Here is a 23,384-nt window from a genome sequence, read left to right as displayed (position 1 = left end):
ATATGATTTGGTGTCATACAGAAAATGCTTTCGCAAACCAGAGCCGATGTATGAATGTCTACTCAAACCTTTGAAAAAGTTGAGGAAAAGAATCAAGACCCCAGCAAGATATGTACCCTCGAAATGTAAAAAAGGAAAGGTAAATAATATTAAGTTATACAGCTGTTTCGACAAAGGTTGTCCAAAAAAGCGTAAAAGCGTTCGCGACAATGCCGAAAGGTAGTCTGGGAAATACCCAATAAATTTCAATAAAGCTCAGAATCCATGTTGCCATCTCAAGTCATGGCTGTACGGTCGACACATTATGGATTCTGGGCTTTTATAGAAATTTATTGGGTATTTCCCAGACTACCTTTCGGCATTGTTGCGTACGCTTTCACGCCTTTCTTTGGACAACCTTTGCCGAAACAGCTGTAAACTGGCATGTTGCTCTATCTGTACATCACTGTTAACTATAAATGCTCAAAGTAGTTGATTCAGAAAATGACAGATGCAGCTAAAACTTCTTCAATTTTAGCTTGGTTTTTTGTGACCTTTTTGTGAACTGTAGTGTGGTACAGTGAAAACATTGATCAGGATTATGTTAGACTACATTTAACTTACTTAAGTAGTTTTTAATTTAGTATAATAAAATTGTAAATATTGAATTATGAGTCATGTACCAGATGTACGCTAATAAAAATTGCTTTAGATATTTCAAATTTTCAGCACAGCAACTAAGGAAACACCTTATTCTTAGAAAGTATAGGTGAAAGCTGTAAGTTATCCCTGATAATGGCAGCCTTAAAAAGTTTCAATAGCTAACAAAAACCTCAAGGCAGGCCACCTTAATGGTAATTAAATTTGATACCTTAGTTATACAGTGTAAGTTTTTATAAACACACTGTTTTCTTTTGCACTAGCTGTCTCATAATTACCAGATGGTCCCTGAATGAAAGTGTTGTGTATGAGGTACTATATAAGACAATTTAAAATATTTCTTTTCTGTTCATGGGTCAAAGCCCATGCAAGCAAAAGGAAACACAAGGGATTCCTTTCATCTGTTACATCTATGTATGGAAGCAAGACTGGACTGAATTCTCCTTCATGGGGTTCCTTTTCTGAAGTTAATTCTCATCCTGTTGATAGGTAAGTGTACATTAAGTCAATTAATTAGACTTCATTCCCATTATTTTCTGGGTTCATTAAGCTGCAACAACCCGGTAACATTTAAACCACCTTCTCATTTCCGGAAATTTAATGCAAATAACTGTATGAATCTCAAGGGGCGGGGGGGGGGGGGGGGGGCTGAGATAGCTTGACCAGACTGGACCATAGATAATGCTGGAATTCGAAGATTTGTTGTGCATTGTTTTGGTTGACTGCTTACCTTTGTTTCACTTAGTATATGCCCTTGAACTAGATATAAAATCACTTTTATGAGGAAAATAGGAGAAAAGTAATATTTTTTAGCATTTTTCTCAAAATACATGGGAGCAGGAACTTGAAGACAGTCCTGGCCAACTTTTTATTTAAGTTCCGATCTAGTACACTGTACTTCCATCCCAGCCACCTGCATGGTTTCTGACAAAATGATGAAAAACTGAAACATCATTTAAAGGAATACTGTACAAAATAATATTTTTTGTGGCTATTGAAAGTGTCATGAGACGTGAAGTGACACTGCCCCTTTACATATGAGATTATTACATGACTTAGTAAATGTAAAATGTGCCTTTTTTTTGGGGGGGGGGGGGGGTGGACTAAATCAATGAGCAACACCCTAGCTGAAAAACAAATTTCTATTACCCAGCAAATTACGGAATATTCTTTAGTACTATTAATTAACTGGGCACACTGTACTGGTACATGGGTTCCAGATCTAGGGTTTGCTTATTTTATTCTTGTCTGTTTAAAGGATCACAATTATAGTGTTTCACGCTCAGCATAAGATAGAAATGTGTCTATCACGCAATACAAGTGTTCAGGAACTTCAATCAAAACTGCACACCCTAACAGAGATTGCGCCCAAAAACCAGAGACTGTTCTATCGCGATATAAGGGTAAGTTACTGAGCGTAAACATAGCAACAGTAAATGGCCATCTTTTACCTTCCTGCCTTCCTTGATTCCTAACCATCACTACCCACAGACTATGCTGCCTACAAAAGGTGGGTAATTCCTTAGAGAAAGAAGATTATCGTTTCATATCCATTGTTCTTGTTAAGCTAACTTAGCTTTGCTTTCATATTGTACAGCATTTCCTTATAAGATGCCGTAAGTAGGAGAATTAGCTATGCCTCTGAACTTCTTTGTATCCAGTGTACTGTACAAGTAAGGAAGGCAGGATAAAATCAAAGCTATTCAATCTATAAGATCAAAACCCATTATTCTGACATGCCGATAATTAAGAAAAAATGGCCCTTGAATTCACATGACTCCAATATCTTTACAGATAACATCTGCACATAACCTAGCAGACTTCAAGTGTGACATCATGACCCTAGCACTGGTAAAGGGTCCTGTCCTTGGAGGAGGTAATATGCATATGTGTACCAACTAATACAGCACTAGCAAACTACAGATATCTAAGAAAATTTTCCTTAGGCAGTTCCTTGCAAATGATTTGAAGGACATTGTTTTTTTTTTTGTTTTTTTTCGAGCCATAGACGGGAACCGTTTTAGAATCTGAAATCCATTTAATAATTGCTTGGGAAATTACGTACACCAATACAGTATTAAGAGAAAAAGGCTCGCTTTCGTTTACTTGGAGTTGAAGTCGAAAGAGCTTCCCACCAAGTAAAAATTAGACATCGGAGTAGTAAGCAGATAAACAAAAATATATGAGAAATTTAAACATGACATTCACAGTCATAAATGGCCTTGGGATCAATATTGTCAGTACGTGAAATTTGAAGATTGTATCTATTGTAGTATCGTTCCCCCTTTTTGTATCTGGAAAAGATAATAATAATAATAATAATAATAATAATAATAATAATAATAATAATAATAATAATAATTTATTATTTATATAGCGCGCGAATCATAAAAAGATGCTCTCGCGCGCTTTACAATAAAGATATCCTAAATAAATGTAATTTAAAATTACAATGGCAAGATCAATGGCTAAAATACAATTCTCAATAAAGGTCAAAGGCTTGTCGAAATAAATGAGTTTTCAACCTGTCCTTAGAAGATTGAACACTTTGTGCGCAGCGAACTGCGTTCGGTAAATTGTTCCAGAGCGCTGGTGCGCCTGCGGTAAAGCTACGATCACCTAGCGTACGCAGAGTCTTAATTCTGGGCGGTTGAAGGAGGACTTCGCCGGACGACCTAAGACTATATCTAGATACTGTCTTTAGGGTGATAAGTTCGCTAAGATACGCTGGAGCGAGTCCATGGATAGCATTATAAGTAATTAACAATATCTTGAAGTCAATACGATACTTGACTGGCAACCAGTGCAACATTTTCAGTGTTGGAGAAATGTGATCGAAACGACTTACGTTACAGATAAGCCTGGCAGCAGCGTTTTGGACGCGTTGGAGTTTTTGCAGTTCAGTAGTAGGTAGGCCATATAAAACGCTATTACAGTAGTCGAGGCGGCTAGTAACAAATGCATTAACTAAAACTTGAGTGTTCTCAGAACTGAGAAATGTCCTTATTCTTCTAATATTAAACAAATGAAAGAAGGCGGCTTTACACGTCTTGTTAATATGACTGACCATCTTAAGCTGATTATCGAGCCAGCAACCTAGGTTTTTGGCTTCGGATGATGGCAGGACAGTCGCATTGCCGACGCAAAGTGAGTCAATGTTCACTTTTGACAGCTGCTGCCTTGTCCCAATCACCAGAAATTCCGTCTTATCATCATTTATCATCAAGCGGTCTGTCAGCATCCATTGTCTAATATCGACAATACATGCCTGCATAGCTGCGACAGCGTTAGCAGCATGTTCAGGGTCAGGCTTGAACGCAATGTAAAGCTGTGTGTCATCGGCATAGGCGTGAACTTGTGGGAGATGACGTTCCATGATGGTGAACAGCTTACTTACATACAAAATATACAGGAGTGGACCTAAGCAAGACCCCTGAGGCATGCCATATTTCACTTCAAAGCTCTTAGATGTATGGCCATGAATAGATACTGAGTGGGAGCGCTGATAAAGGTAGGACTGGAACCAGGAGAACGCGTGGCCTGAGATACCAAAATCAGAGTGGGGGCGATTTAACAGTATGGAGTGGTCAACAGTATCAAAAGCAGCGCTTAAGTCAACTAGAACCAAGAGAGTGAGCTGTTGACTGTTCATGTTCATCAATATGTCATTCTTGATACGAAGTAGTGCTGTCTCCGTGCTGTGGTACTCACGGTAAGATGACTGTGCTATAGGGTAGAGACCATGCAACGTCAGGTGGTCATGAGTCTGGTTGAAGACGGCACGCTCAGTAAGTTTAGAGACAAAAGTGAGATTGCTTATAGGGCGGAGATTTGGAAAGATAACCTCTGCTTTTGATTTCTTTAGTCTGGGATGGACAACGGCGTGTTTCCAACTGTCAGGGAAGCAGCCAGATTGTAGGGAAAGATTTATCATCCTTGTAAGTACAGGCAGCAGGACATCCAGGCACTCAACAACAAGGTGACTAGGCATTGGATCTTGGGAACATGACTTTTTGCTAGACTTAGTTATCAAGGTGCTGACTTCTTCTTCGGTAAGAACGCGGAACCTGTCAAGACTGGGAGCATCTGAACTACCAGGATGTTCCTCGTCGGTTGTATCAATACTGGGCGCGGCAGCATCCAGTCTGGTATGAATAACCTTTACTTTTTGAACAAAGAAGTTTCCTATGTCGTCAGCAAGTGTCGCGTTATCTGGGTAACCTTGGAAATGTAACTCTTTTTCATTTTTTGCGGACTTAAACAGCTTGCGAGGATCATGGCTGTTCTCCTGTATTAAGCTGGTATAATACTCTTTCCGAGCCATCTTCATCTCATAGGTTGCCCGATTTTTCTTTGCTTTGTAAATCCGAAAGTCGCAGTCTAGTTTTGTTCTGCTCCACTTCCGTCCAGCATGACGGCGTTCTTGTTTTGCCGACTTTATCTTCTGTCTGAACCAGGGAACAACTGGTCTTTTTGTCACTGATTTAGTAATAAGAGGTGCATGTCGGTCTAATGTGGAGGTTAGAGTCTCATTATAACAGGAGACAAGGTCATTAAGCTCAAGTGAGAGAGTGTTATTACATGAGTCTGACTTTGACAAGTCATTCCGCAAAGCCTCCATGTTAATTTACTTCAGTTTCCTGTAGGAGATCTGCGCCTTTTAAAAGAAGGCTTCTCGACTTGAATATTACAGTGGACAGGCATGTGGTCAGAGAATAAGTGGTCGGTCCACGGAGCAGAAATAAGTAGCTGGTCCGAGTTTTTAGTAACGATAAGATCCAAGGTGTGGCCGCTGATATGTGTAGAGACCTTAACGTGTTGGTCAAGGCCAATACTGTCAAGGAGTCCGCGAAATCTGGATGCATCTAAATCGTCAGTCACGTCGACATGGATGTTGAAGTCTCCGGAGATCAGGAGCCGGTCAGTGCAGAGGACGGCAGATTCCAGATATTGGGAAAACTCGGCTAGAAACACACTTGTAGTGGTTGGATAAGCTTCAGAATACGGTGGTCTGTAAATAATTATCAAATGGATACGCTGAGTTCCAGATGTTATCTTCCACTCTGAATATTCAAAAGATTGGAATTCGCCAGCAGTGCATTGGCACACGCTTAAATTCTCTCTGAACATTATCCCAGTACCACCGCCGCGTCTGCCAGCCCGTGGGTGATCTAGGAGATTGTAGCCTGTAGGAGTGCACATAACTCTTGCAGCAGATTCATTCACGTGGAAACACGTTTCTGTAATTGCAACAACATCTGGCTTGTAATCACAAATAAAGTCAGTAAATTCGGCGGCTTTGTTGTTTAATGACTGCGTGTTAATTGTACAGAAACGTAGATAATTCGCATCTTGAGACAATGGCCCACAGTGCTGTTTTATGGATCTTAAGTTGTTCAGATTCCTAGTGCGAGATGAAGAAGTTGAGAAATCATTGATGCGACGCGGGGCGACCACAGATATCCTACGAGAAACGTTGTTGAAGGGTAGTCGGTGGACAACGGTGAAATTCGATGGGATTCTTGATCGATCAACACGTGTATTCGATGGAGCGCGTCGCCTTAAAGAATAATAGGATGGAATAGAATGATCACTATTGTTCACAGGACCGGGGTTCAATTTGAACACAAGGTCTCCTTTCAATGTGCAATGGAATGTGGCACAGGTGTTAGAGTAATACGCACATGGGCGCTTGGTTCTCTTGACTTTGTACCATTTGAATATCAAGCGTACCGGCGCAAAGCTCCGCGGATAGTGAATACAGTCTGGACAGCCGAAGTTACAAAAGGTGTCATTCCAATCTTGGCCGTAGAACAATAGTTTATGATTGTTGGAATCTGTCGCATTGTTGGTAGAATAAGCAATAACTAATCGATGATCCAAAGTCGACGGCAACCAGACAGAGAGATCTTGGTTTCCTACCGGAATACTGTATTTTCCAGGAAATGCAGCGATCCAGGCTGTGCCACTAATGTTTAGATATGGCTCGAGGTAGTTTAGAATACCAGGGAAGCGACAAAACAGGAAAAACAGAACTAAAATTAGGGAGCAGCAAAAACTGTGGCGGCCCATTATTAACACATTTGCAACAAATCAACACAGAAGTACAGTAGAACCCCGGTAACTTGAACTCGGATAACTTGAACTCCCTCGCCAACTCAAACTGAGTCTCAATCCCTTTAATTTGAGCCAACTTTTCAGTCACTTATACTTGGTTAACTCGACAACCCCGCTAACTCGAACTAAATTTCGTTTCCCTTGATAAAAATTTACCCCCATAACTCGAATTTCTGGTTCTTATAACTCGCCATGGATGCCCTTTGAGATATCCCATTTAGTTTTTCTTATCAAGTCAGTCTCTAGTGATCGAATTCTTGGCACTTATAACAAAGACTGGACGACGCAAAAGGGAACACAAAGTTAGTGTATTGAATAAACTAAGCTACATTCACAGTATTGCATCGTCGTAAAAGAATGCATAATCGTTACAGTTGCTACAAAATGTGTTAGTTTCTCGTGAAATAAGTTTAAAGGGACACAGTCACCTTTGTGACCGCGCTGACCTGGACGCTAGTTTTTGTCAATTTTGAAAAGCGTCCACCTCAACCCGAAATCAAAAGTGCGCGTCGGCATCTAGAAATCCGCTTCAATCTCCCTAGTGTTTTATTGGATTTTCAATATTTTACTGGAAACCTGTTTCTGAGTATGCTTTTGCTCATCCTATGATATTATTTTATCATATTTGGTTAAAAACAGTATGGATCGCGTCTCCAACGGAACATGAATAGAAGAGGTGGGAAACATGAAGGCGCCGGGCGGAAGAAATCGCCTGCGTTGACTAAAATAACGAGAGAAATCAATCAAAAACATTGGAGAACAAATTACCATTATATATATTTGGAAAATTACATTTTCTCAACCTGGCGAAAGGTTCGTGCGGTGGGAATCTTCGTAGACTATTCGAACTACGCGTCATGGCTGCTTGGTTTGGAGCTCAGACGAAGACAAGCTTCGGTACACAGTCGATTATCTCCTCGACAAGGAAAACCTCCAGTAGAACCTTGTTTTCTACGGGTCGAGCAAGCGTTCTTGCAACGACATGGGTTTGGTTCCTAAATTCAGATAACGGAGAAGTTGTAGAAACGAAATTATAAAAGCAAAATATATGATTGAAAGCAGAAAGAAAGCTTACCGGTAGTTTTGCTACAAAGTCGTTTCGCTACACTGCAGCTCAGTCGATTCGCTACGTTTTAAAATTGACATATTCTCTAATATTTGAAATCAATTTGCTTCTCATGCAAACACTGTGAAACGTAGAAACAGCTAAGATAATTTTTCACACGACCGGATACCGAAATAAACGATTAAATGATTCTTCGACTTCAGAGGTATTCGTTGACTTTTGACTTTCCCGGGACAAGTCCATCAGTAAATTATGGTATCAAGAAAATGAGTGCTCTAAAATGACATTAGGTCTATAATCACTATAATAATTTTGACTGGCAAATACTTTGACTCGACAAGGTTTGTTTACATTTTTCAAAGGATGCGCTTCTCAGCGCTAAACTTGTGATGAAGTGTGATATGCAAATCAGCTAAGAAATGGTATCTAATGCGCATGTGCACCAGGTGACTGTGACCCTTCAATTTGGCTCTATTGTATACCAAAGTGCTGAAAATCAATAAACTATTAATTATGAACCTATAAAATTGAATATTTTAATGGACCCCAATAACTCGAAACAAACAGTTTTTCGTTTCCCTTCAGAGTTCGAGTTATCGGGGTTCTACTGTAGTATGGGGTAGGTAATGTTAGTGTGAGCATTGTGCCAGCCTTTTGTACGAATGGTATGTTAATTAAGTGTCAGTAAATTTTTGATGTCTATGTACAGAGATAATTTATAAAAAAGAAGAAGTAAATGCCTTCAGATAATGATTAGTTAAGGACGGTGCCTACTATTGTTACTGCGCATACGTTCTGCGCATCTCGAGATACTCGGGTTTCCTATGGGTAGTGCTCACCAATACGGAGATATTTTTGCGCGGTTTAAAACTATGCAGACAAAGCAGAACTTAGCAAGTGCTCTTGGTATCCAAAAACAAAATTGGGGGTAACCATGCATTTTTCAGAGAAAATTAATATAAGCTTCTATTTAGGAAAAACTGCCATACATTGCTTTATATTTTTGCACTATTTGGAAAAATTGTTGCTTAATTATCAATGAAAAATGCGTGGTTACCCCCAATTTTCTTTTTGGATTTCAATAGCCCTTTCTAAGTAAAGCACTGATTTATGAAGCACTCTTTTAATGGGCTTTTGCCATGGTTGCAGTTTCCAACACTATCGGATATTGAATTTGACTGTATGTTAATTTGCTCTTCAACAGGCCTTCCTTCTAGTCAAGATGTAGAGAACTGGTTTAAAACAACCTACAAGCGGTCACCTTCCAAGAGCGTCACAAAAGAATCTGTTTTTCTCAATGCCTGCCGTTATTTTAACAGAGTTGCAAACAAAAAGCACTGCGTCGCTTTGTTTTTGAAATTCTTGGCAGACATGTTCTTAATGTGCATAGAGACTTTCAAGGTGTGAAGTTAAAAAAGGGAAAAAAACCATCCGAAACTTAACCCTTTCCCGACCAAGAGTGCCATATGGCACAAGATGCAATTATGAGCTCAGTATTTGGTCAATTTGTGTGAAATTTGCACAACCAAAAGATCTTTGAAAGATCTATAAATTGAAGGCATGAAATCATGTCCCCCTCCTATATGAGACTTGATTTACCACCCCTCAAACTTTTGGATTTTTTTTTTCTTTGTACGTTAAGGGTCCAGTTGATATCTTACAACAAGCAATGCACTGAGAGCTGTACATTAAGCTATAGTTTAGGGGGATACCCAGTATGTACAACGAATAAGAAAATTTTCAATGTTTTTCTTCTTTCGTTTTGGACTTTTTTTTACTCTAATATGTGACCTCCTCCATCTCTGTTGGTGTGATTTATAGCACACCCCAGAAAATACCTTTTAAATGGTATATCACATGTGGTCTCCCAGTTCATAGTTAGCGATTTAGAAAAATTCGCCATTTCCCTCGGACGGGAAAGGGTTAACTACTCATAAAGGAAGTGAGAGAAATGAGTGCCCTTTGAACATGGATACTTGTAGGACCTTAAACGAGAATGAAGGTCACAACGATGGACCAAAATTGTGGGAGACATCACCAATCACAAGACAGAATGATGGCCATAGCCATGAAGCAGATTCAAGAGGAATGACACCAAGCATAACACAGAAAGAAGGCTGTAGCCAGGAAGCATTTGCAAGAGAAACATTGCCAAACATAACACAGACAGAAGGCCATAGTCGTGACCCAAGAATGAGCGAAAAATCACCTAGCACAAGCGACAATGAAGGCCGCAGTGATGATGCAGGTTCAAGAGAAATGTCACCAGACACAAGACATAAAGTACAAGGCCAAAGTCATGAGGCAGGTGTGAGAGAAACGTCCCCAAACTTAAGACAGACAGAAGGCCATAGCCATGACTCAAGTATGAGAGAAACTACATCTCCTAGCACAAAAAAGAATGAAGGCTACAGTGATGATGCAGGTTCAAGAGAAATGTCACTGAACACAAGACAGGAAGAAGGAGGCCATAGCCATGAAGCAGATGTAAGAGAAACGTCCCCAAACATAAGACAGACAGAAGGCCCAAGTACGAGAGAAACTACATCTCCTAGCACTAGAAATAATGAAGGCTACAGTGATAATGCAGGTTCAAGAGAAATGTCACCAAACACAAAAGAGGAAGTAGAAGGCCATAGCCATAAAGCAGGTGCGAGAGAAAAGTCCCTAAACATAAGAGAGACAGAAGGCCAAAGCCATGACCCAAGTATGAGAGAAACTACATCTCCTAACACGAGAAAGCATGAAGGCTACAGTGATGATGCAGGTTCAAGAGAAATGTCACCGAACACAAGACAGGAAGTAGGCCATAGCCATGATGCAGGTGGGAGAGAAACGTCCCCAAACATAAGACAGCAAGAGGCCAAAGCCATGACCCAAGTATGAGAGAAACTACATCTCCTGGCACGAGAAAGCATGAAGGCTACAGTGATGATGCAGGTTCAAGAGAAATGTCACCGAACACAAGACAGGAAGTAGAAGGCCATAGCCGCGAAGCAAGTGCGAGAGAAACGTCCCCAAACATAAGACAGACAGAAGGCCAAAGCCATGACCCAAGTATGAGAGAAACTACATCTCCTAACACGACAAAAAATGAAGGCTACAGTGATGATGCAGGTTCAAGGGAAATGTCACCGAACACAAGACAGGAAGTAGAAGGCCATAGCCGTGGAGCAGGTGCGAGAGAAACGTCCCCAAACATAAGACAGACAGAAGGCCAAAGCCATGACCCAAGTATGAGAGAAACTACATCTCCTAACACGACAAAAAATGAAGGCTACAGTGATGATGCAGGTTCAAGAGAAATGTCACCGAACACAAGACGGGAAGTAGAAGGCCATAGCCATGACGCAGGTGGGAGAGAAACGTCCTCAAACTTAAGACAGACAGAAGGCCAAAGCCATGACCCAAGTATGAGAGAAACTAAATCTCCTAACACGAGAAAGCATGAAGGCTACAGTGATGATGCAGGTTCAAGAGAAATGTCACCGAACACAAGACGGGAAGTAGAAGGCCATAGCCATGACGCAGGTGGGAGAGAAACGTCCCCAAACTTAAGACAGACAGAAGGCCAAAGCCATGACCCAAGTATCAGAGAAACTACATCTCCTGGCACGAGAAAGCATGAAGGCTACAGTGATGATGCAGGTTCAAGTGAAATGTCACCGAACACAAGACAGGAAGAAGAAGGCCGTAGCCATAAAGTAGGTGCGACAGAAACCTCCCCAAACATAAGACAGACAGAAGGCCAAAGCCATGAAGCAAGTCTGAAAAAAACATACGCTAGTATAAAAGATAACGAACGCCATAGTGATGTTGCCGGATCAAGAGGAAACATCACTCAGCACAAGGAAGAATGAAGGCCACAGTGATAAAGCAGGTTCAAGAGAAACATCACCTAGCACAAGAAAGAAAGAAGGCCACAGTGATAGAGCAGGTTCAAGAGAAACATCACCTAGCACAAGAAAGAATGAAGGCCACAGTGATAAAGCAGGTTCAATAGAAACATCCCCTAGCCTAGGAGAGAGTGAAGTAATTTTTCATGTTAATGAAGATGAGAAGGAAGCTTTTTTTCCTTTCGAGGTCGGAGAGGATGAAACTTTTAGTGACAGCATTTTGGATGATGGAGGTGGTTCAGGAAAGGTCAGAGAAAATGTTTTGCCTGAAAAATTATCCAGAGAAGAAGGGTTTGGAAGAAAATCTATCATTTCACGCAACTGGAGTAATGCTCAAGTTAAAGATTTAAAACCCAAACACTTGAATTGCTCAAGTTTTGAGGACTTGTTGGAAGAAAACATTGTGTATCCTTTACCACGAATCAACAACAGCAAGCGAAGCAGAATTTATCAAGAGTCTTCCAGGTGTGGGAACAGTGTGAACAATGTGTTTGGGGCATTCCTGTGTTATGCATTTCCTCCAATTGAAATTGCAAAAGATGTGGCAAAGGAATTTAAGAATATAACTTACGAGGGTGATCGGTTTCCTCAGTTTACCAGTGTTTGTATCTTCAGCATGAGGAATAAGGTTAGAGTCTCTATCCTTTGTGAAATATGCACACTCTATGAGGAAAGTTGTGTCCGGAGAGGATTATTTAGTAAGTTAGGAAGATCAGGACAGAAGAAGATATTTGATGGAATCTCCCAGGCCATATTACATCAACAATCTAGAACACACCAAACTGCTGCTAGCTATCTGTCAGGATCAAAAGAGCAGGAAGGAGGTGATACTAAACAGAAGACATCCAGTGAAATGAGTACAAAGGTCGCTCAACCTTGTCAAAGGACAATTACAGAAGCCCTCAACATTGTTAGGCCTGATAGTAAAAGCTCTGAGTGTCTTCACTTTTTTGAAAACCAAGACATTGTTGAGTCATTTAAAGATGACTGTGCCATTTCCACAAAAACACTATTTGAACGGGAGAGATCAAAAGGAAAATTTCAATGCCTTGCAAGGGAAGAGGGACACAAAGATTGTTTGACCTTTAAAGGCTGGAAGGACAAACACCCTTATGAAGCAGAAGAACTTGGAAAGTCACGGCCGGCCAGAGCTGTCTATGTACTTCTAAACAAGAAAGTCACTTACAAGGGACAACAAATATTTGTTAAGGGTCTATTAAGAGCTTAGACCCACCATGCACAGGAAAACCAAGTGGGCTTCCTCATCACCCTTTGACATGCCAAAACTGCTTTAGACAACAACAGTACCTTGTAGACTTGAGTAACAAGGGTGACAAAGCAGTGTATGACCAAAGCAGTGAGAACAGAATTGGGAAAAAGGTTTTTGTCGTGACTTCGCACGCAAGACAGAAATACAAGAGAAAGTTGGGGAGCTTCAGAGAGCAAACAAAAACCTGGGGAAAACTGTTGCCAGTATGTCTGTGAAACAATCCAATTCATGGGAGGAAATGTTGCAAGAAAGTTGCAATGAAAAGTACCAAGAAAAGTTGATAGTAGATCTCCTCTATCTATTTAAACAGGACATAGACCAATCTAATCCTGTGCAATTAGCAGTCATAAGAAACCTTGTTGGCAAACTGAGAGGAAGTGTCAACCATCAGTACCTCCCATTGATGAAAACTATTGGAAAACCTCACAAAATCCGACTTGGAGAAACAAATTATGATCTATTGAAGGTATGTTGCATGTGTTGTGATCACATACATTATAACATGTACATGAGTAGCAGTAGCTTGCTGTATACTTGTAGCAGTAGCTTACTCTTCAGTCACTTCCCCTATTTAAGTAAGTTCTGACTTAAGTTCCCTAGCAGTGATTCCCAGCCTATTAGTCTGATTAGTCTTCAGTCTTCATATGCTGTGTTGTCAAGACTAATATTAAAGTGCTACTATGATCAAAAATTTTTACCTCGTGAATTTTTTATGACATAGAATTCTAGGAAAGATTAAAAACACCGTTTACCGTTTCTAAATATCTGCATTGGTTCCGGAGATATTCACGTTTGAAAAAAGTGTAAAATATATAAATGAGAGGCCTGATGACGTCATATTTCAACTCAATATAACATCAAGTATATAAATAGAGCTATCTCAGTCAGTTTATAGCAGAGATCATTGAAACCTGGCAGGCTAATAGTTCTAAAGGCAATACACCTACGGCTATAAAATGTTCGGTTGCCATGGCAACTCACTCTTTTCCAGTCCCCTCCAACCTGATTTCAATATTTTAGTGATTTTCAGCTTGAAAAACATTTAACAAGGCCACGAACTCAACCTAACATGTTTATACGCTTGCTGGATCATGCAGATGAGGCACCATTGGCAAGTATCAAAATAGAACGCCAAAGAAGGCCAGCAAAGCCTTAAGTATCAGGAAGGACTGGAACTCAGTATGTTGCCATGGTAACAAAACTGATAAGCTCATATTATGGAGTGCACTTAGAACAATGTCACTGGAAAGAATAAAGCATTTCTGATACAAATTGCCTTAGATATCTTGTTTCATAATATTTGACCAAAATTCGGTTGAGTTTATGACGTCATCACTTGGCTAATTTCCATATGTTAAAAACTCGAATATCTCTGGAACAAAAACACATGTTTGAAAATAGTAAACAGCATTCTTCTTCACGTACAGACTACTTGTTTATGTTTTAAAATGGCTCAGATTAGAAAGACGTGAATTTCGTTATAGTAGCACTTTAAAAATAAATATTATTATTTGAAGGGCTGTGGCACAATGAAATTTGGCTTTTGGGTTTTGATGTTAAATGTTGAATCAGTTCTAATAACAAATGTAATGACATCTTTGTCTGACATGATTTACTGTATTATGTACAATAAAATTATTGGGCTGTCATCGTCAATAACAGGGCCTGAAGAAACCAGCTTCACAGCTTTACTCTTACATGAACAATTCACAATAATTATTCCCTTTTCTTATTGACTGTTATCGTTTGCAGGATTTGTTTGGTCTCCCATGTAGCACTACTTGTGATAGTTTCAAACCACATAAGAATTTGCAGCCTGGGTACAATCCAGATATCATTCAACATGCAGTTGAACTGTATAATGGAAGGCCAGTTGTTGATGCCAGCGATGAAGCTAGAGCATTGAGGTATGTTGAGATTGTGAAAGCGGCTGATAACTTGATTATCACATTTTTAACCATCTCAGAGGAGATTCAAAATATAGTCCATTATCTTGATTTTTCTTACTTTGTCTGAATGAAGTATAGTTTAATCTCTGACTATAATTAAATTATTATTATTGTCATTTTTATTCTTTATTTTTAATCTATTATTCTTTATTTTTTCTGCACATGTGCAATGTTTCATTTTCCACATGCTGACTTTGTATCTCTGAAAAAGCTAGCTGACTTGTTTTCATAAAAAAAATTAACATGTTTTGCTTAACCAAAGGATTCATTTCTTCATAACAATTGAGTTCCAGTTGAGAAATCACTCAAGAAAACTCAAGCTTTGCGCTAAAGCTGCTTGTTTACAAATGTTAAAGCATAATAATGGTCATTAGGTGCATTTATCAATATTTTGTCAATTTCCCCGCTTCCTGATTTTAAGAAAAAGGAAAGACTTTTGCTTTGGACAAAGTGTATGATGACGTATACCTTGTTGCGTCTTGTTTACATAAAGGGATTCAAAGTAACTGAAAGCATACGAGGCTCTGAATAGTCATTATGCAGGTATCTAAAAGTAGCCCAACATCATTGTCAATTAATTGTCTTACTCTAACACAAACCCTAACTTTTTCCAGGTATCTACAGGCCATGAGAACTGATACAGGAGAGGTTGTCCTTGTAGGGAAGAGCTTTAACCCCAACATAGAAAAGTGGAAGGATGAGGCCCTCCATATACCAAGAAGAAATTCATCAGAAGGTATGTTGAAATGTAACTTTTAGAAACATCCTCAAACCCTCTTAATGCCAGAGAGTTGTCCTGGGTTGTCTATAAGGTGCATAATGCTACCAAGCGAATAAATATCCATGCCATGGATAAGCTTAAGCTTTGTCGACCTCATTGACACACCATGCAATATGTAGTAGCAATATTAGTTTTTAAGCACTTTTTGATCAACCTAGGGAGGATGATTACAGAAATCAAAAATTTCAACTTTGTCAAGCTTTTACTCCTTTTTCCAAAGTCACCATTTTAATTGGTTAAAGGACTTTTTGGTGAGGGTATCATCATTTTACACTGAATTTCCCTGGATAGGCCACTGTGAAAAGAATCGCATGGAATCCTAATGGCAAGCACTTTAAACATCGGGTAACAGAAACCTGTCCAAGCAATATAATTATGTGCTTTCGTTGTTGTTTTTTTTTTTTTTAAGGAGACAAAGATGATTTTGCTGCATTGAGGAGACTGGTAATGGAACTGGTTGATCAAAATTCGTTGGCATCTAAGGTCTCCATCCACAATTTCAGCTCTCTTGAATGTGCATCCCACCACCCACTTATTTACATGATCTGGCCTACTCCAAATAAGGGCTTCAATGGTCAGCATCTTCTCAAGATTTGGGAGAAAGTGAGACGGGATTGTGCCGAGAGGGAAAACCCACTAATGCTGATAGGACACTCCACTGATTCAGCAGGATTCTCTCTTTCTGCCTTGGTAACTCTCATGAGCCCAACACAGTCAACTGTAGCTAATGGAATTTTTTTTATTTGGGACTCAATATTCCTGATGAGAAATATGTTGCACCCTACTTCTGGTCACTTCCAAGTATTGCACTCAGACTATGATCACCTGAGAAGAACACTACTACGTAATCTCAAGTATGAGACATATGATGTCACCATGTATAAAGACAGCACTGGGTCTATGGTTGCTACAATAAATCATCTACATGAACTAATGGAAATCTGTATAAAACAAGGAGAAACTGTTCCATTTTCTGCTCAAGATTTAGTACTCATCAACTTTTTCGATCAGCGACCAGATACAGCGAACAGGATTTTTTCTCTACGCGTTGCCGAATTGCTGGAAAGCTATGTCAAAGGATCTGAGGCCACATGCCTTTACATTATTGCTGCATATCATCTGACTGAACCGTTTTATAAAGCTGACTTTGGCTCACCAGAAGAAATTCAAAGATCTGTATCCACAGGTATCACCATTTTTTGTTTGTGGAGAAAGTATCTAGAAGTAAGAAAAATGAGGTTGCATGCTCTCGCTCATGCTGCAAAAAACAAAGAAAAAAGAGGACATTTTCTCACTTATGGGGCATACACAACATCTGAACTGATCTTCTCTGCTGCCTCTCTGCATTGCCTGGCTATGTTTCTTCATTTCAAGGACTTGGGCCCTTCATTGTGCTCAACGCGCCGTTCTGGTACAGTCTCTAAAGAAAAGATTATTGGCCAGTCACAAGGTAAAACTACCAACATCCAATCTCTGGATACATCACCCACGTTTGGTGATATGTTGAATCGTTCCAAAGATCTTCAGTTTATAACTGAAGCTTTGAATGACTTGTCCACTTACAAAGGAGTGAAAATACCAGCAACGTCCAATCGTAAGACATCTCATTTCAGTGCTACAAGCTCTACGCCTACAACAAATTATCAGTACCCACCTAGTTACAAAGAGTTTCTAAAACAACAACAGAACATGCACGGAGAGGGTGTAAAAAGAGCCCAAGAACTTGTGAAAAAGTTTCTTCCCGTGGATTTCGCAATTGTCCTCGAGTCTAACGAAGCATGGGATTGTCCCTATTCCTTCACAAAGCATGCAAATAGTAAGATGATAGAAACAGGCCCACCTCCTCCAGATTACAACAAGCTATATGTATCCTTGGCCTCAAGTCAAGAATCAGAAGCAATTATCAACACTACTGAGTGCAACAGAAAAGTTGATCTAGAAGAAATGCTGCTTGAAAATGAAGATTGTTCAGTTCGATGTGCAACTGATAGTGAAGGTGAACAGAGGTCAGTACTTGTCTGATGAACATGCTGCAGTTAGTGACAGTGATCATGAGGATCAAACAGCAGTTGAAAGTATACCCGCTAATTTGAAATGGTATTTATGTCCTTCCCTCGGTTATATTACTAAAAACTGGGGTACTGCATTGGCTGAGCTCTGTTTACTGGGCAATAAAGACACAAATGCCATATGGGTCAAAATGGCTATGGGAAAAGCCCATAGCCGCTTTAATTGTAATAAACAGAATCACAAAACTAGTGTACAAAATAAGTTTATCAAAAATACTTTCACCACATTGGCTACATAAAAATATTCAGCCCAGTAAAGGTGAGGGCACAAAAAGGCCAAATAAAGGAAACGAGGACAAGGCGAGGGGAGGAGGTGGGAAAAACTTTCGACGTCCTTTCACACTGAAGTAGCGAGGCAGAATGAGACATAACTCCGGGTCCCCACGCGATTTACAATGCACTCTATAGGGGGTACAAAGGAATGCCCCCAACCACTCAACCTGTCCTGAATCGATAATTACTCATTTTTGTCTAAAATTCATATTAATTGAATGAATAACACAACTTCTCGGGTAAGGACATAAAAACTCTATTTGTAAACAAATATTTCATTTATGTCCTTCCCTCGGTTATATTACTAAAAACTGGGGTACTGCATTGGCTGAGCTCTGTTTACTGGGCAATAAAGACACAAATGCCATATGGGTCAAAATGGCTATGGGAAAAGCCCATAGCCGCTTTAATTGTAATAAACAGAATCACAAAACTAGTGTACAAAATAAGTTTATCAAAAATACTTTCACCACACTGGCTACATAAAAATATTCAGCCCAGTAAAGGTGAGGGCACAAAAAGGCCAAAAGCATCATTGAAAAAGCAATGATGCAGCCCCACCCCAGGCAATGCAGTACCCACTGAAAACAAGAACAGTACCAAATTTGGTGACTAAGGAATAAAGATACTTATTGTATGCTGCCCCTGCAAGACATACACAAGTAACTGCTAAAATAAATGAGGGATTGAAACTGCTGCCCATGAAGATAACTTGAAACCTCTATAGAAATATTGCTGGTCAAGAAAAGTTCTATACATTAAAATGTTTAACATGGAAAATTAATAACCTGAGAGTACTAATGCATGCTGCCCCTGCAAGACATACACAAGTAAGCCATAAAAGAAATGAGGGATTAAAAACTGCTGCCCCTGCAAGACAATTTAAAAACCCTCTTTATAGAAATACTGCTGGTCTACTCAATAACGTGATTTAGTGCCAATGTATGCTGCCCACGAAAGACATATACAAGTTACCTCTAACTTAAAAAGGGGGTGAAACTGCTGCCCCTGCAAGACAATTTGCAACCTTCTTTTAAGCAACATTGCTGGTCAAGGAAAATATTATACAATGTTGAATGGAATACATTAGTAACGTAAGGGTACTAATGTATGCTGCCCCTGCAAGACATACACTAATACCCCCATCGAACAGATAAGGATAGTAACTGTTAGAAACTCCTGATTCCAAGCCCCTGTTGCTTCTATTGAATCAAATTAAGGCACAAAGAATATACAGCCTATATGTAGCTAGATATTACCTAGTTGGGAAAGTTGGCAATGCGAAATGCTGTTGACTTCCAATGACCAATCCACTAATTTGTGCCTCAGTGAAGCCCTGTTCGGCTGCATGAGAAGCGGCACCAATTCTAAAACTGTGGCCCTTATACCTAGAAGGGTCTAAATTACAATGAACAAGGGCTCTAGAAAGGAAATTAACAAACATTTCCCTGGAAACTGCTTGACTCCTAGTAGAAACAAATAGTGGCCCAGGCTGATGACCTCTTATGCTTAGGTACTCCAACATTACATTAACCGGACAAAAATTCGCTTAACAAGAAATTGTCAAAGAAAAGGTAGGACGATTGTAGCTGTGTTTGTAATTACGAAAAGACAATTTAAGTGCCACAACATGTTATTTTGAATCAACAAGCTGAGTTAGCTGATCAAGCTGCAGAGGCACGTCCGGCTTATTACTCGACACAACAGTCATTTCACCAACCCTAAGGAAGGCATAAAAAGCTAAAGAGCACATGGCCAAAAAAGAGCTGCATTTTCCCTAGAGATGGCCACCACAGCAGCAGCCTGGACTAATCTGTGCAAAATAGGTAAGGTCAGAGGTAGCCGGCTGTCTAGTCGGAAACCCACCTTCCCATAACCTTTCAACATCTGGACTATAAAGTAAAAAGGGCCCGACCTGGAACGATTAACGGAACAAGCAAAGTTGAGAAATCCGGTGAGGGACTGGACTTCCCGCAAGGTTACCTTCTTCCTTTTAAGAAAATCTGATATAATGCCTATACACTTGTCAACTTTGTCCAGTGGTAAGCAAGCTTCCATAAAACAAGAATCGAGCTCAAGGCCTGAGCTACCAGTGGATGTGATGGACCAGGAGCAGAAGGTGGCTGTGAAGTTGAATGTGAAATTGGAGGCAGTAGAGGAGCAAGGTTGTTGGTGACCTCTTGCATAACAAGGGCCAAGATCTGGTTGACGATGACACTAGAAAGTACAGGCAAAACGTCCTGACCAGGGCCATTGTATCCAGCAAGAAGCTCTGGTTGACTGTGAGCAGGACTACTTCCATCTGACTGATCTCTGGTGGCACCTGCTTCTGAGCGCTGAACAACAGCAGTGGCAACGTGTTGGGTTGATTGAAACTTGGACAACTTAAAGGTGGCCAAAGGTGCTGCCTTTTGCTTTGTTTGTTTAGGAGGCATCTGAAAGGAAAGTGAAAAAGAAAGCCAGGAGCCCTCGAAGTACAATGAAGTTGTGCCTGGTGCATACCACAGTACACAAGGATGAAAACCCTCAAATAGAATGGGATTGAAGCCCGAGAAAAAACAAATGAGGATCAAAGCCCTCACCAAAATAAAAACGTTGATCGAAAAGCCCAAGTAAAATAAAAGTGAGGTTTGAAGCCCTCAAGGTAATATCGACTTGAATAGAAGCCCAAGATAAAATAAAATTGAGGATAAAACCCCTTAAATAAAGATCAACTTGGATCGAAGCCTAAGAATTAATAAAAATTGAGGATCGAATTCCTCAAAGACACAAATGAGGATCGAAGCCCCCACCATAATATAAACTTGATCGAAGCCCAAGTAAAACAAAAAGGGGGGATCGAAGCCCTCAAAGTAATATCAACTTGGATCGGAGCCCAAGAATAAATAAAAAGTGTGGATCGAAGCCCTCAAAATAAGATCAACTTGGATCGAAGCCCAAGTAAAATTAAAAAGTGAGGATCGAAGCCCTCAAAATAAGATCAACTTGGATCAAAGCCTAAGAATAAATAAAAATTGAGGATCGAAGTCCTCAAACACACAAATGAGGATCAAAGCCCTTACCATAATATAAACTTGGATCGAAGCCCAAGTAAAACAAAAAGTGGGGATCGAAGCCCTCAAAGTAATAGCAACTTGAATTGCAGCCCAAGAATAAACAAAAATGAGGATCGAAGCCCTCAAACTAAGATCAACTTGGATCGAAGCCCAAGAATTAATAAAAATTGAGGATCGAAGTCCTCAAACACACAAATGAGGATCAAGGCCCTCACCATAATAAAACTTGGATCGAAGCCCAAGTAACAATAAAAAGTGAGGATCAAAGCCCTCAAAATAAGATCAACTTGGATCGAAGCCCAAGTAAAAATAAAAAGTGAGGATCTAAGCCCTCAAAATAAGATCAACTTGGATCGAAGCCCAAGTAAAAATAAAAAGTGAGGATCCAAGCCCTCAAAATAAGATCAACTTGGATCGAAGCCCAAGAATTAATAAAAATTGAGGATCGAAGCCCTCAAAATAAGATCAACTTGGATCGAAGCCCAAGTAAAAATAAAAAGTGAGGATCGAAGCCCTCAAAATAAGATCAACTTGGATCGAAGCCCAAGTAAAAATAAAAAGTGAGGATCGAAGCCCTCAAAATAAGATCAACTTGGATTGAAGCCCAAGTAAAAATAAAAAGTGAGGATCGAAGCCCTCAAAATAAGATCAACTTGGATTGAAGCCCAAGTAAAATTAAAAAGTGAGGATCGAAGCCCTCAAAATAAGATCAACTTGGATCGAAGCCCAAGAATTAATAAAAAGTGAGGATCGAAGCCCTCAAAATAAGATCAACTTGGATCGAAGCCCAAGTAAAAATAAAAAGTGAGGATCGAAGCCCTCAAAATAAGATCAACTTGGATCGAAGCCCAAGAATAAATAAAAATTGAGGATCGAAGCCCTCAAAATAAGATCAACTTGGATCGAAGCCCAAGTAAAAATAAAAAGTGAGGATCTAAGCCCTCAAAATAAGATCAACTTGGATCGAAGCCCAAGAATAAATAAAAATTGAGGATCGAAGCCCTCAAAATAAGATCAACTTGGATCGAAGCCCAAGTAAAAATAAAAAGTGAGGATCGAAGCCCTCAAAATAAGATCAACTTGGATCGAAGCCCAAGTAAAATTAAAAAGTGAGGATCTAAGCCCTCAAAATAAGATCAACTTGGATCGAAGCCCAAGAATAAATAAAAATTGAGGATCGAAGCCCTCAAAATAAGATCAACTTGGATCGAAGCCCAAGTAAAATTAAAAAGTGAGGATCGAAGCCCTCAAAATAAGATCAACTTGGATCAAAGCCTAAGAATAAATAAAAATTGAGGATCGAAGTCCTCAAACACACCAATGAGGATCAAAACCCTCACCATAATATAAACTTGGATCGAAGCCCAAGTAAAACAAAAAGTGTGGATCAAAGCCCTCAAAGTAATAGCAACTTGGATCGAAACCCAAGAATAAACAAAAATGAGGATCGAAGCCCTCAAACTAAGATCAACTTGGGTCAAAGCCCAAGAATTAATAACAATCGAGGATCGAAGTCCTCAAATACACAAATGAGGATCGAAGCCCTCACCATAATATAAACTTGGATCAAAGCCCAAGAATAAAGTCCTCAAATTAAAATTATCTTACGTCGAAACCCAAGAATTAACAACAGGTGGGGATCAAAGTCCTCAAAATAAAATAACCTTGGATCGAAGCCCAAGAACAATAACAATTGAAGGAGCAAAGCCGTTTCCACAGCATAAACTAGGACCAAATCCTTCAACATTACATAAACTAGTATTGAGGCCCTAGAAAAAATTAAACACTTGTTGAAGCCCAAACACTTAAAAACAAAGAGGGGATCTCAAACAATAAAAAGAGTCAAACTTGGCGCCGCAGAAGCGTGACCCACATAAAATAACTTAAAACAAAGGGATAAACAGGCATTTAAATAAAAACAGGGAAGGTAATGGCTAATTAAAAGGTCAAACAAAAGACAAAGCCTGTAAAATGGCGGCGCGATAACTACGATACAAACGATACTGTCCTAAACGATTAACGTGAACCCCATCGGCTAACAATAACTTTCCAGCCTTATTATAAAAACCCTAGTGAAACCAACAAAAAACGTAAGGAAGGGGCGCTAAAAGTGAACGAACTAATTCATTGCAGACGGCCACCTTGTCGTTGAAAGCACATGGCGAACGACGCGGGATGACATGACAAGCAAATATCGCTTTTACCGAAAAGCGATCGTGCAGTAAACGAACCAAAACTTCGATGGAAGCAGCTATAAGCGAGTGCTCC

The 23,384-nt window shown here is 39.8% G+C and overlaps 3 protein-coding genes across 3 annotated transcripts; 2 read left to right on the top strand and 1 right to left on the bottom strand.

Moving 5' to 3' along the window:
• LOC146472164 (uncharacterized) lies at window positions 1-9,240 on the top strand. The gene is made up of 5 exons (XM_085119895.1): window positions 1-139; window positions 1,002-1,128; window positions 1,898-2,042; window positions 2,434-2,515; window positions 9,027-9,240. The coding sequence occupies exons 2-5, from the start codon at window positions 1,052-1,054 to the stop codon at window positions 9,227-9,229; spliced, it is 507 nt and encodes a 168-aa protein (XP_084976021.1). The 5' UTR covers window positions 1-139; window positions 1,002-1,051; the 3' UTR covers window positions 9,230-9,240.
• Window positions 9,241-13,185: 3,945 nt separating this feature from the next.
• LOC146472163 (uncharacterized) lies at window positions 13,186-17,816 on the top strand. The gene is made up of 4 exons (XM_085119893.1): window positions 13,186-13,454; window positions 14,741-14,895; window positions 15,552-15,673; window positions 16,128-17,816. Exons 1-4 carry the CDS (start codon window positions 13,194-13,196, stop codon window positions 17,738-17,740), a joined length of 2,151 nt encoding a protein of 716 aa, XP_084976019.1. The 5' UTR covers window positions 13,186-13,193; the 3' UTR covers window positions 17,741-17,816.
• Window positions 17,817-17,909: 93 nt separating this feature from the next.
• On the bottom strand, window positions 17,910-21,464 carry LOC146472162 (uncharacterized). The gene has a single exon (XM_085119896.1). It carries the CDS (start codon window positions 20,493-20,495, stop codon window positions 20,076-20,078), a length of 420 nt encoding a protein of 139 aa, XP_084976022.1. The 5' UTR covers window positions 20,496-21,464; the 3' UTR covers window positions 17,910-20,075.
• Between the last annotated feature and the right edge of the window lie 1,920 nt (window positions 21,465-23,384).

The sequence above is a fragment of the Pavona decussata genome, unplaced genomic scaffold, assembly GCF_977016875.1.
Source record: "Pavona decussata unplaced genomic scaffold, jaPavDecu1.1 SCAFFOLD_101, whole genome shotgun sequence".
NCBI lineage: Eukaryota > Metazoa > Cnidaria > Anthozoa > Scleractinia > Agariciidae > Pavona > Pavona decussata.
The sequence above is the reverse complement of the archived record's forward strand: the minus strand, read 5'-3'. Positions and strand labels throughout refer to the sequence as shown.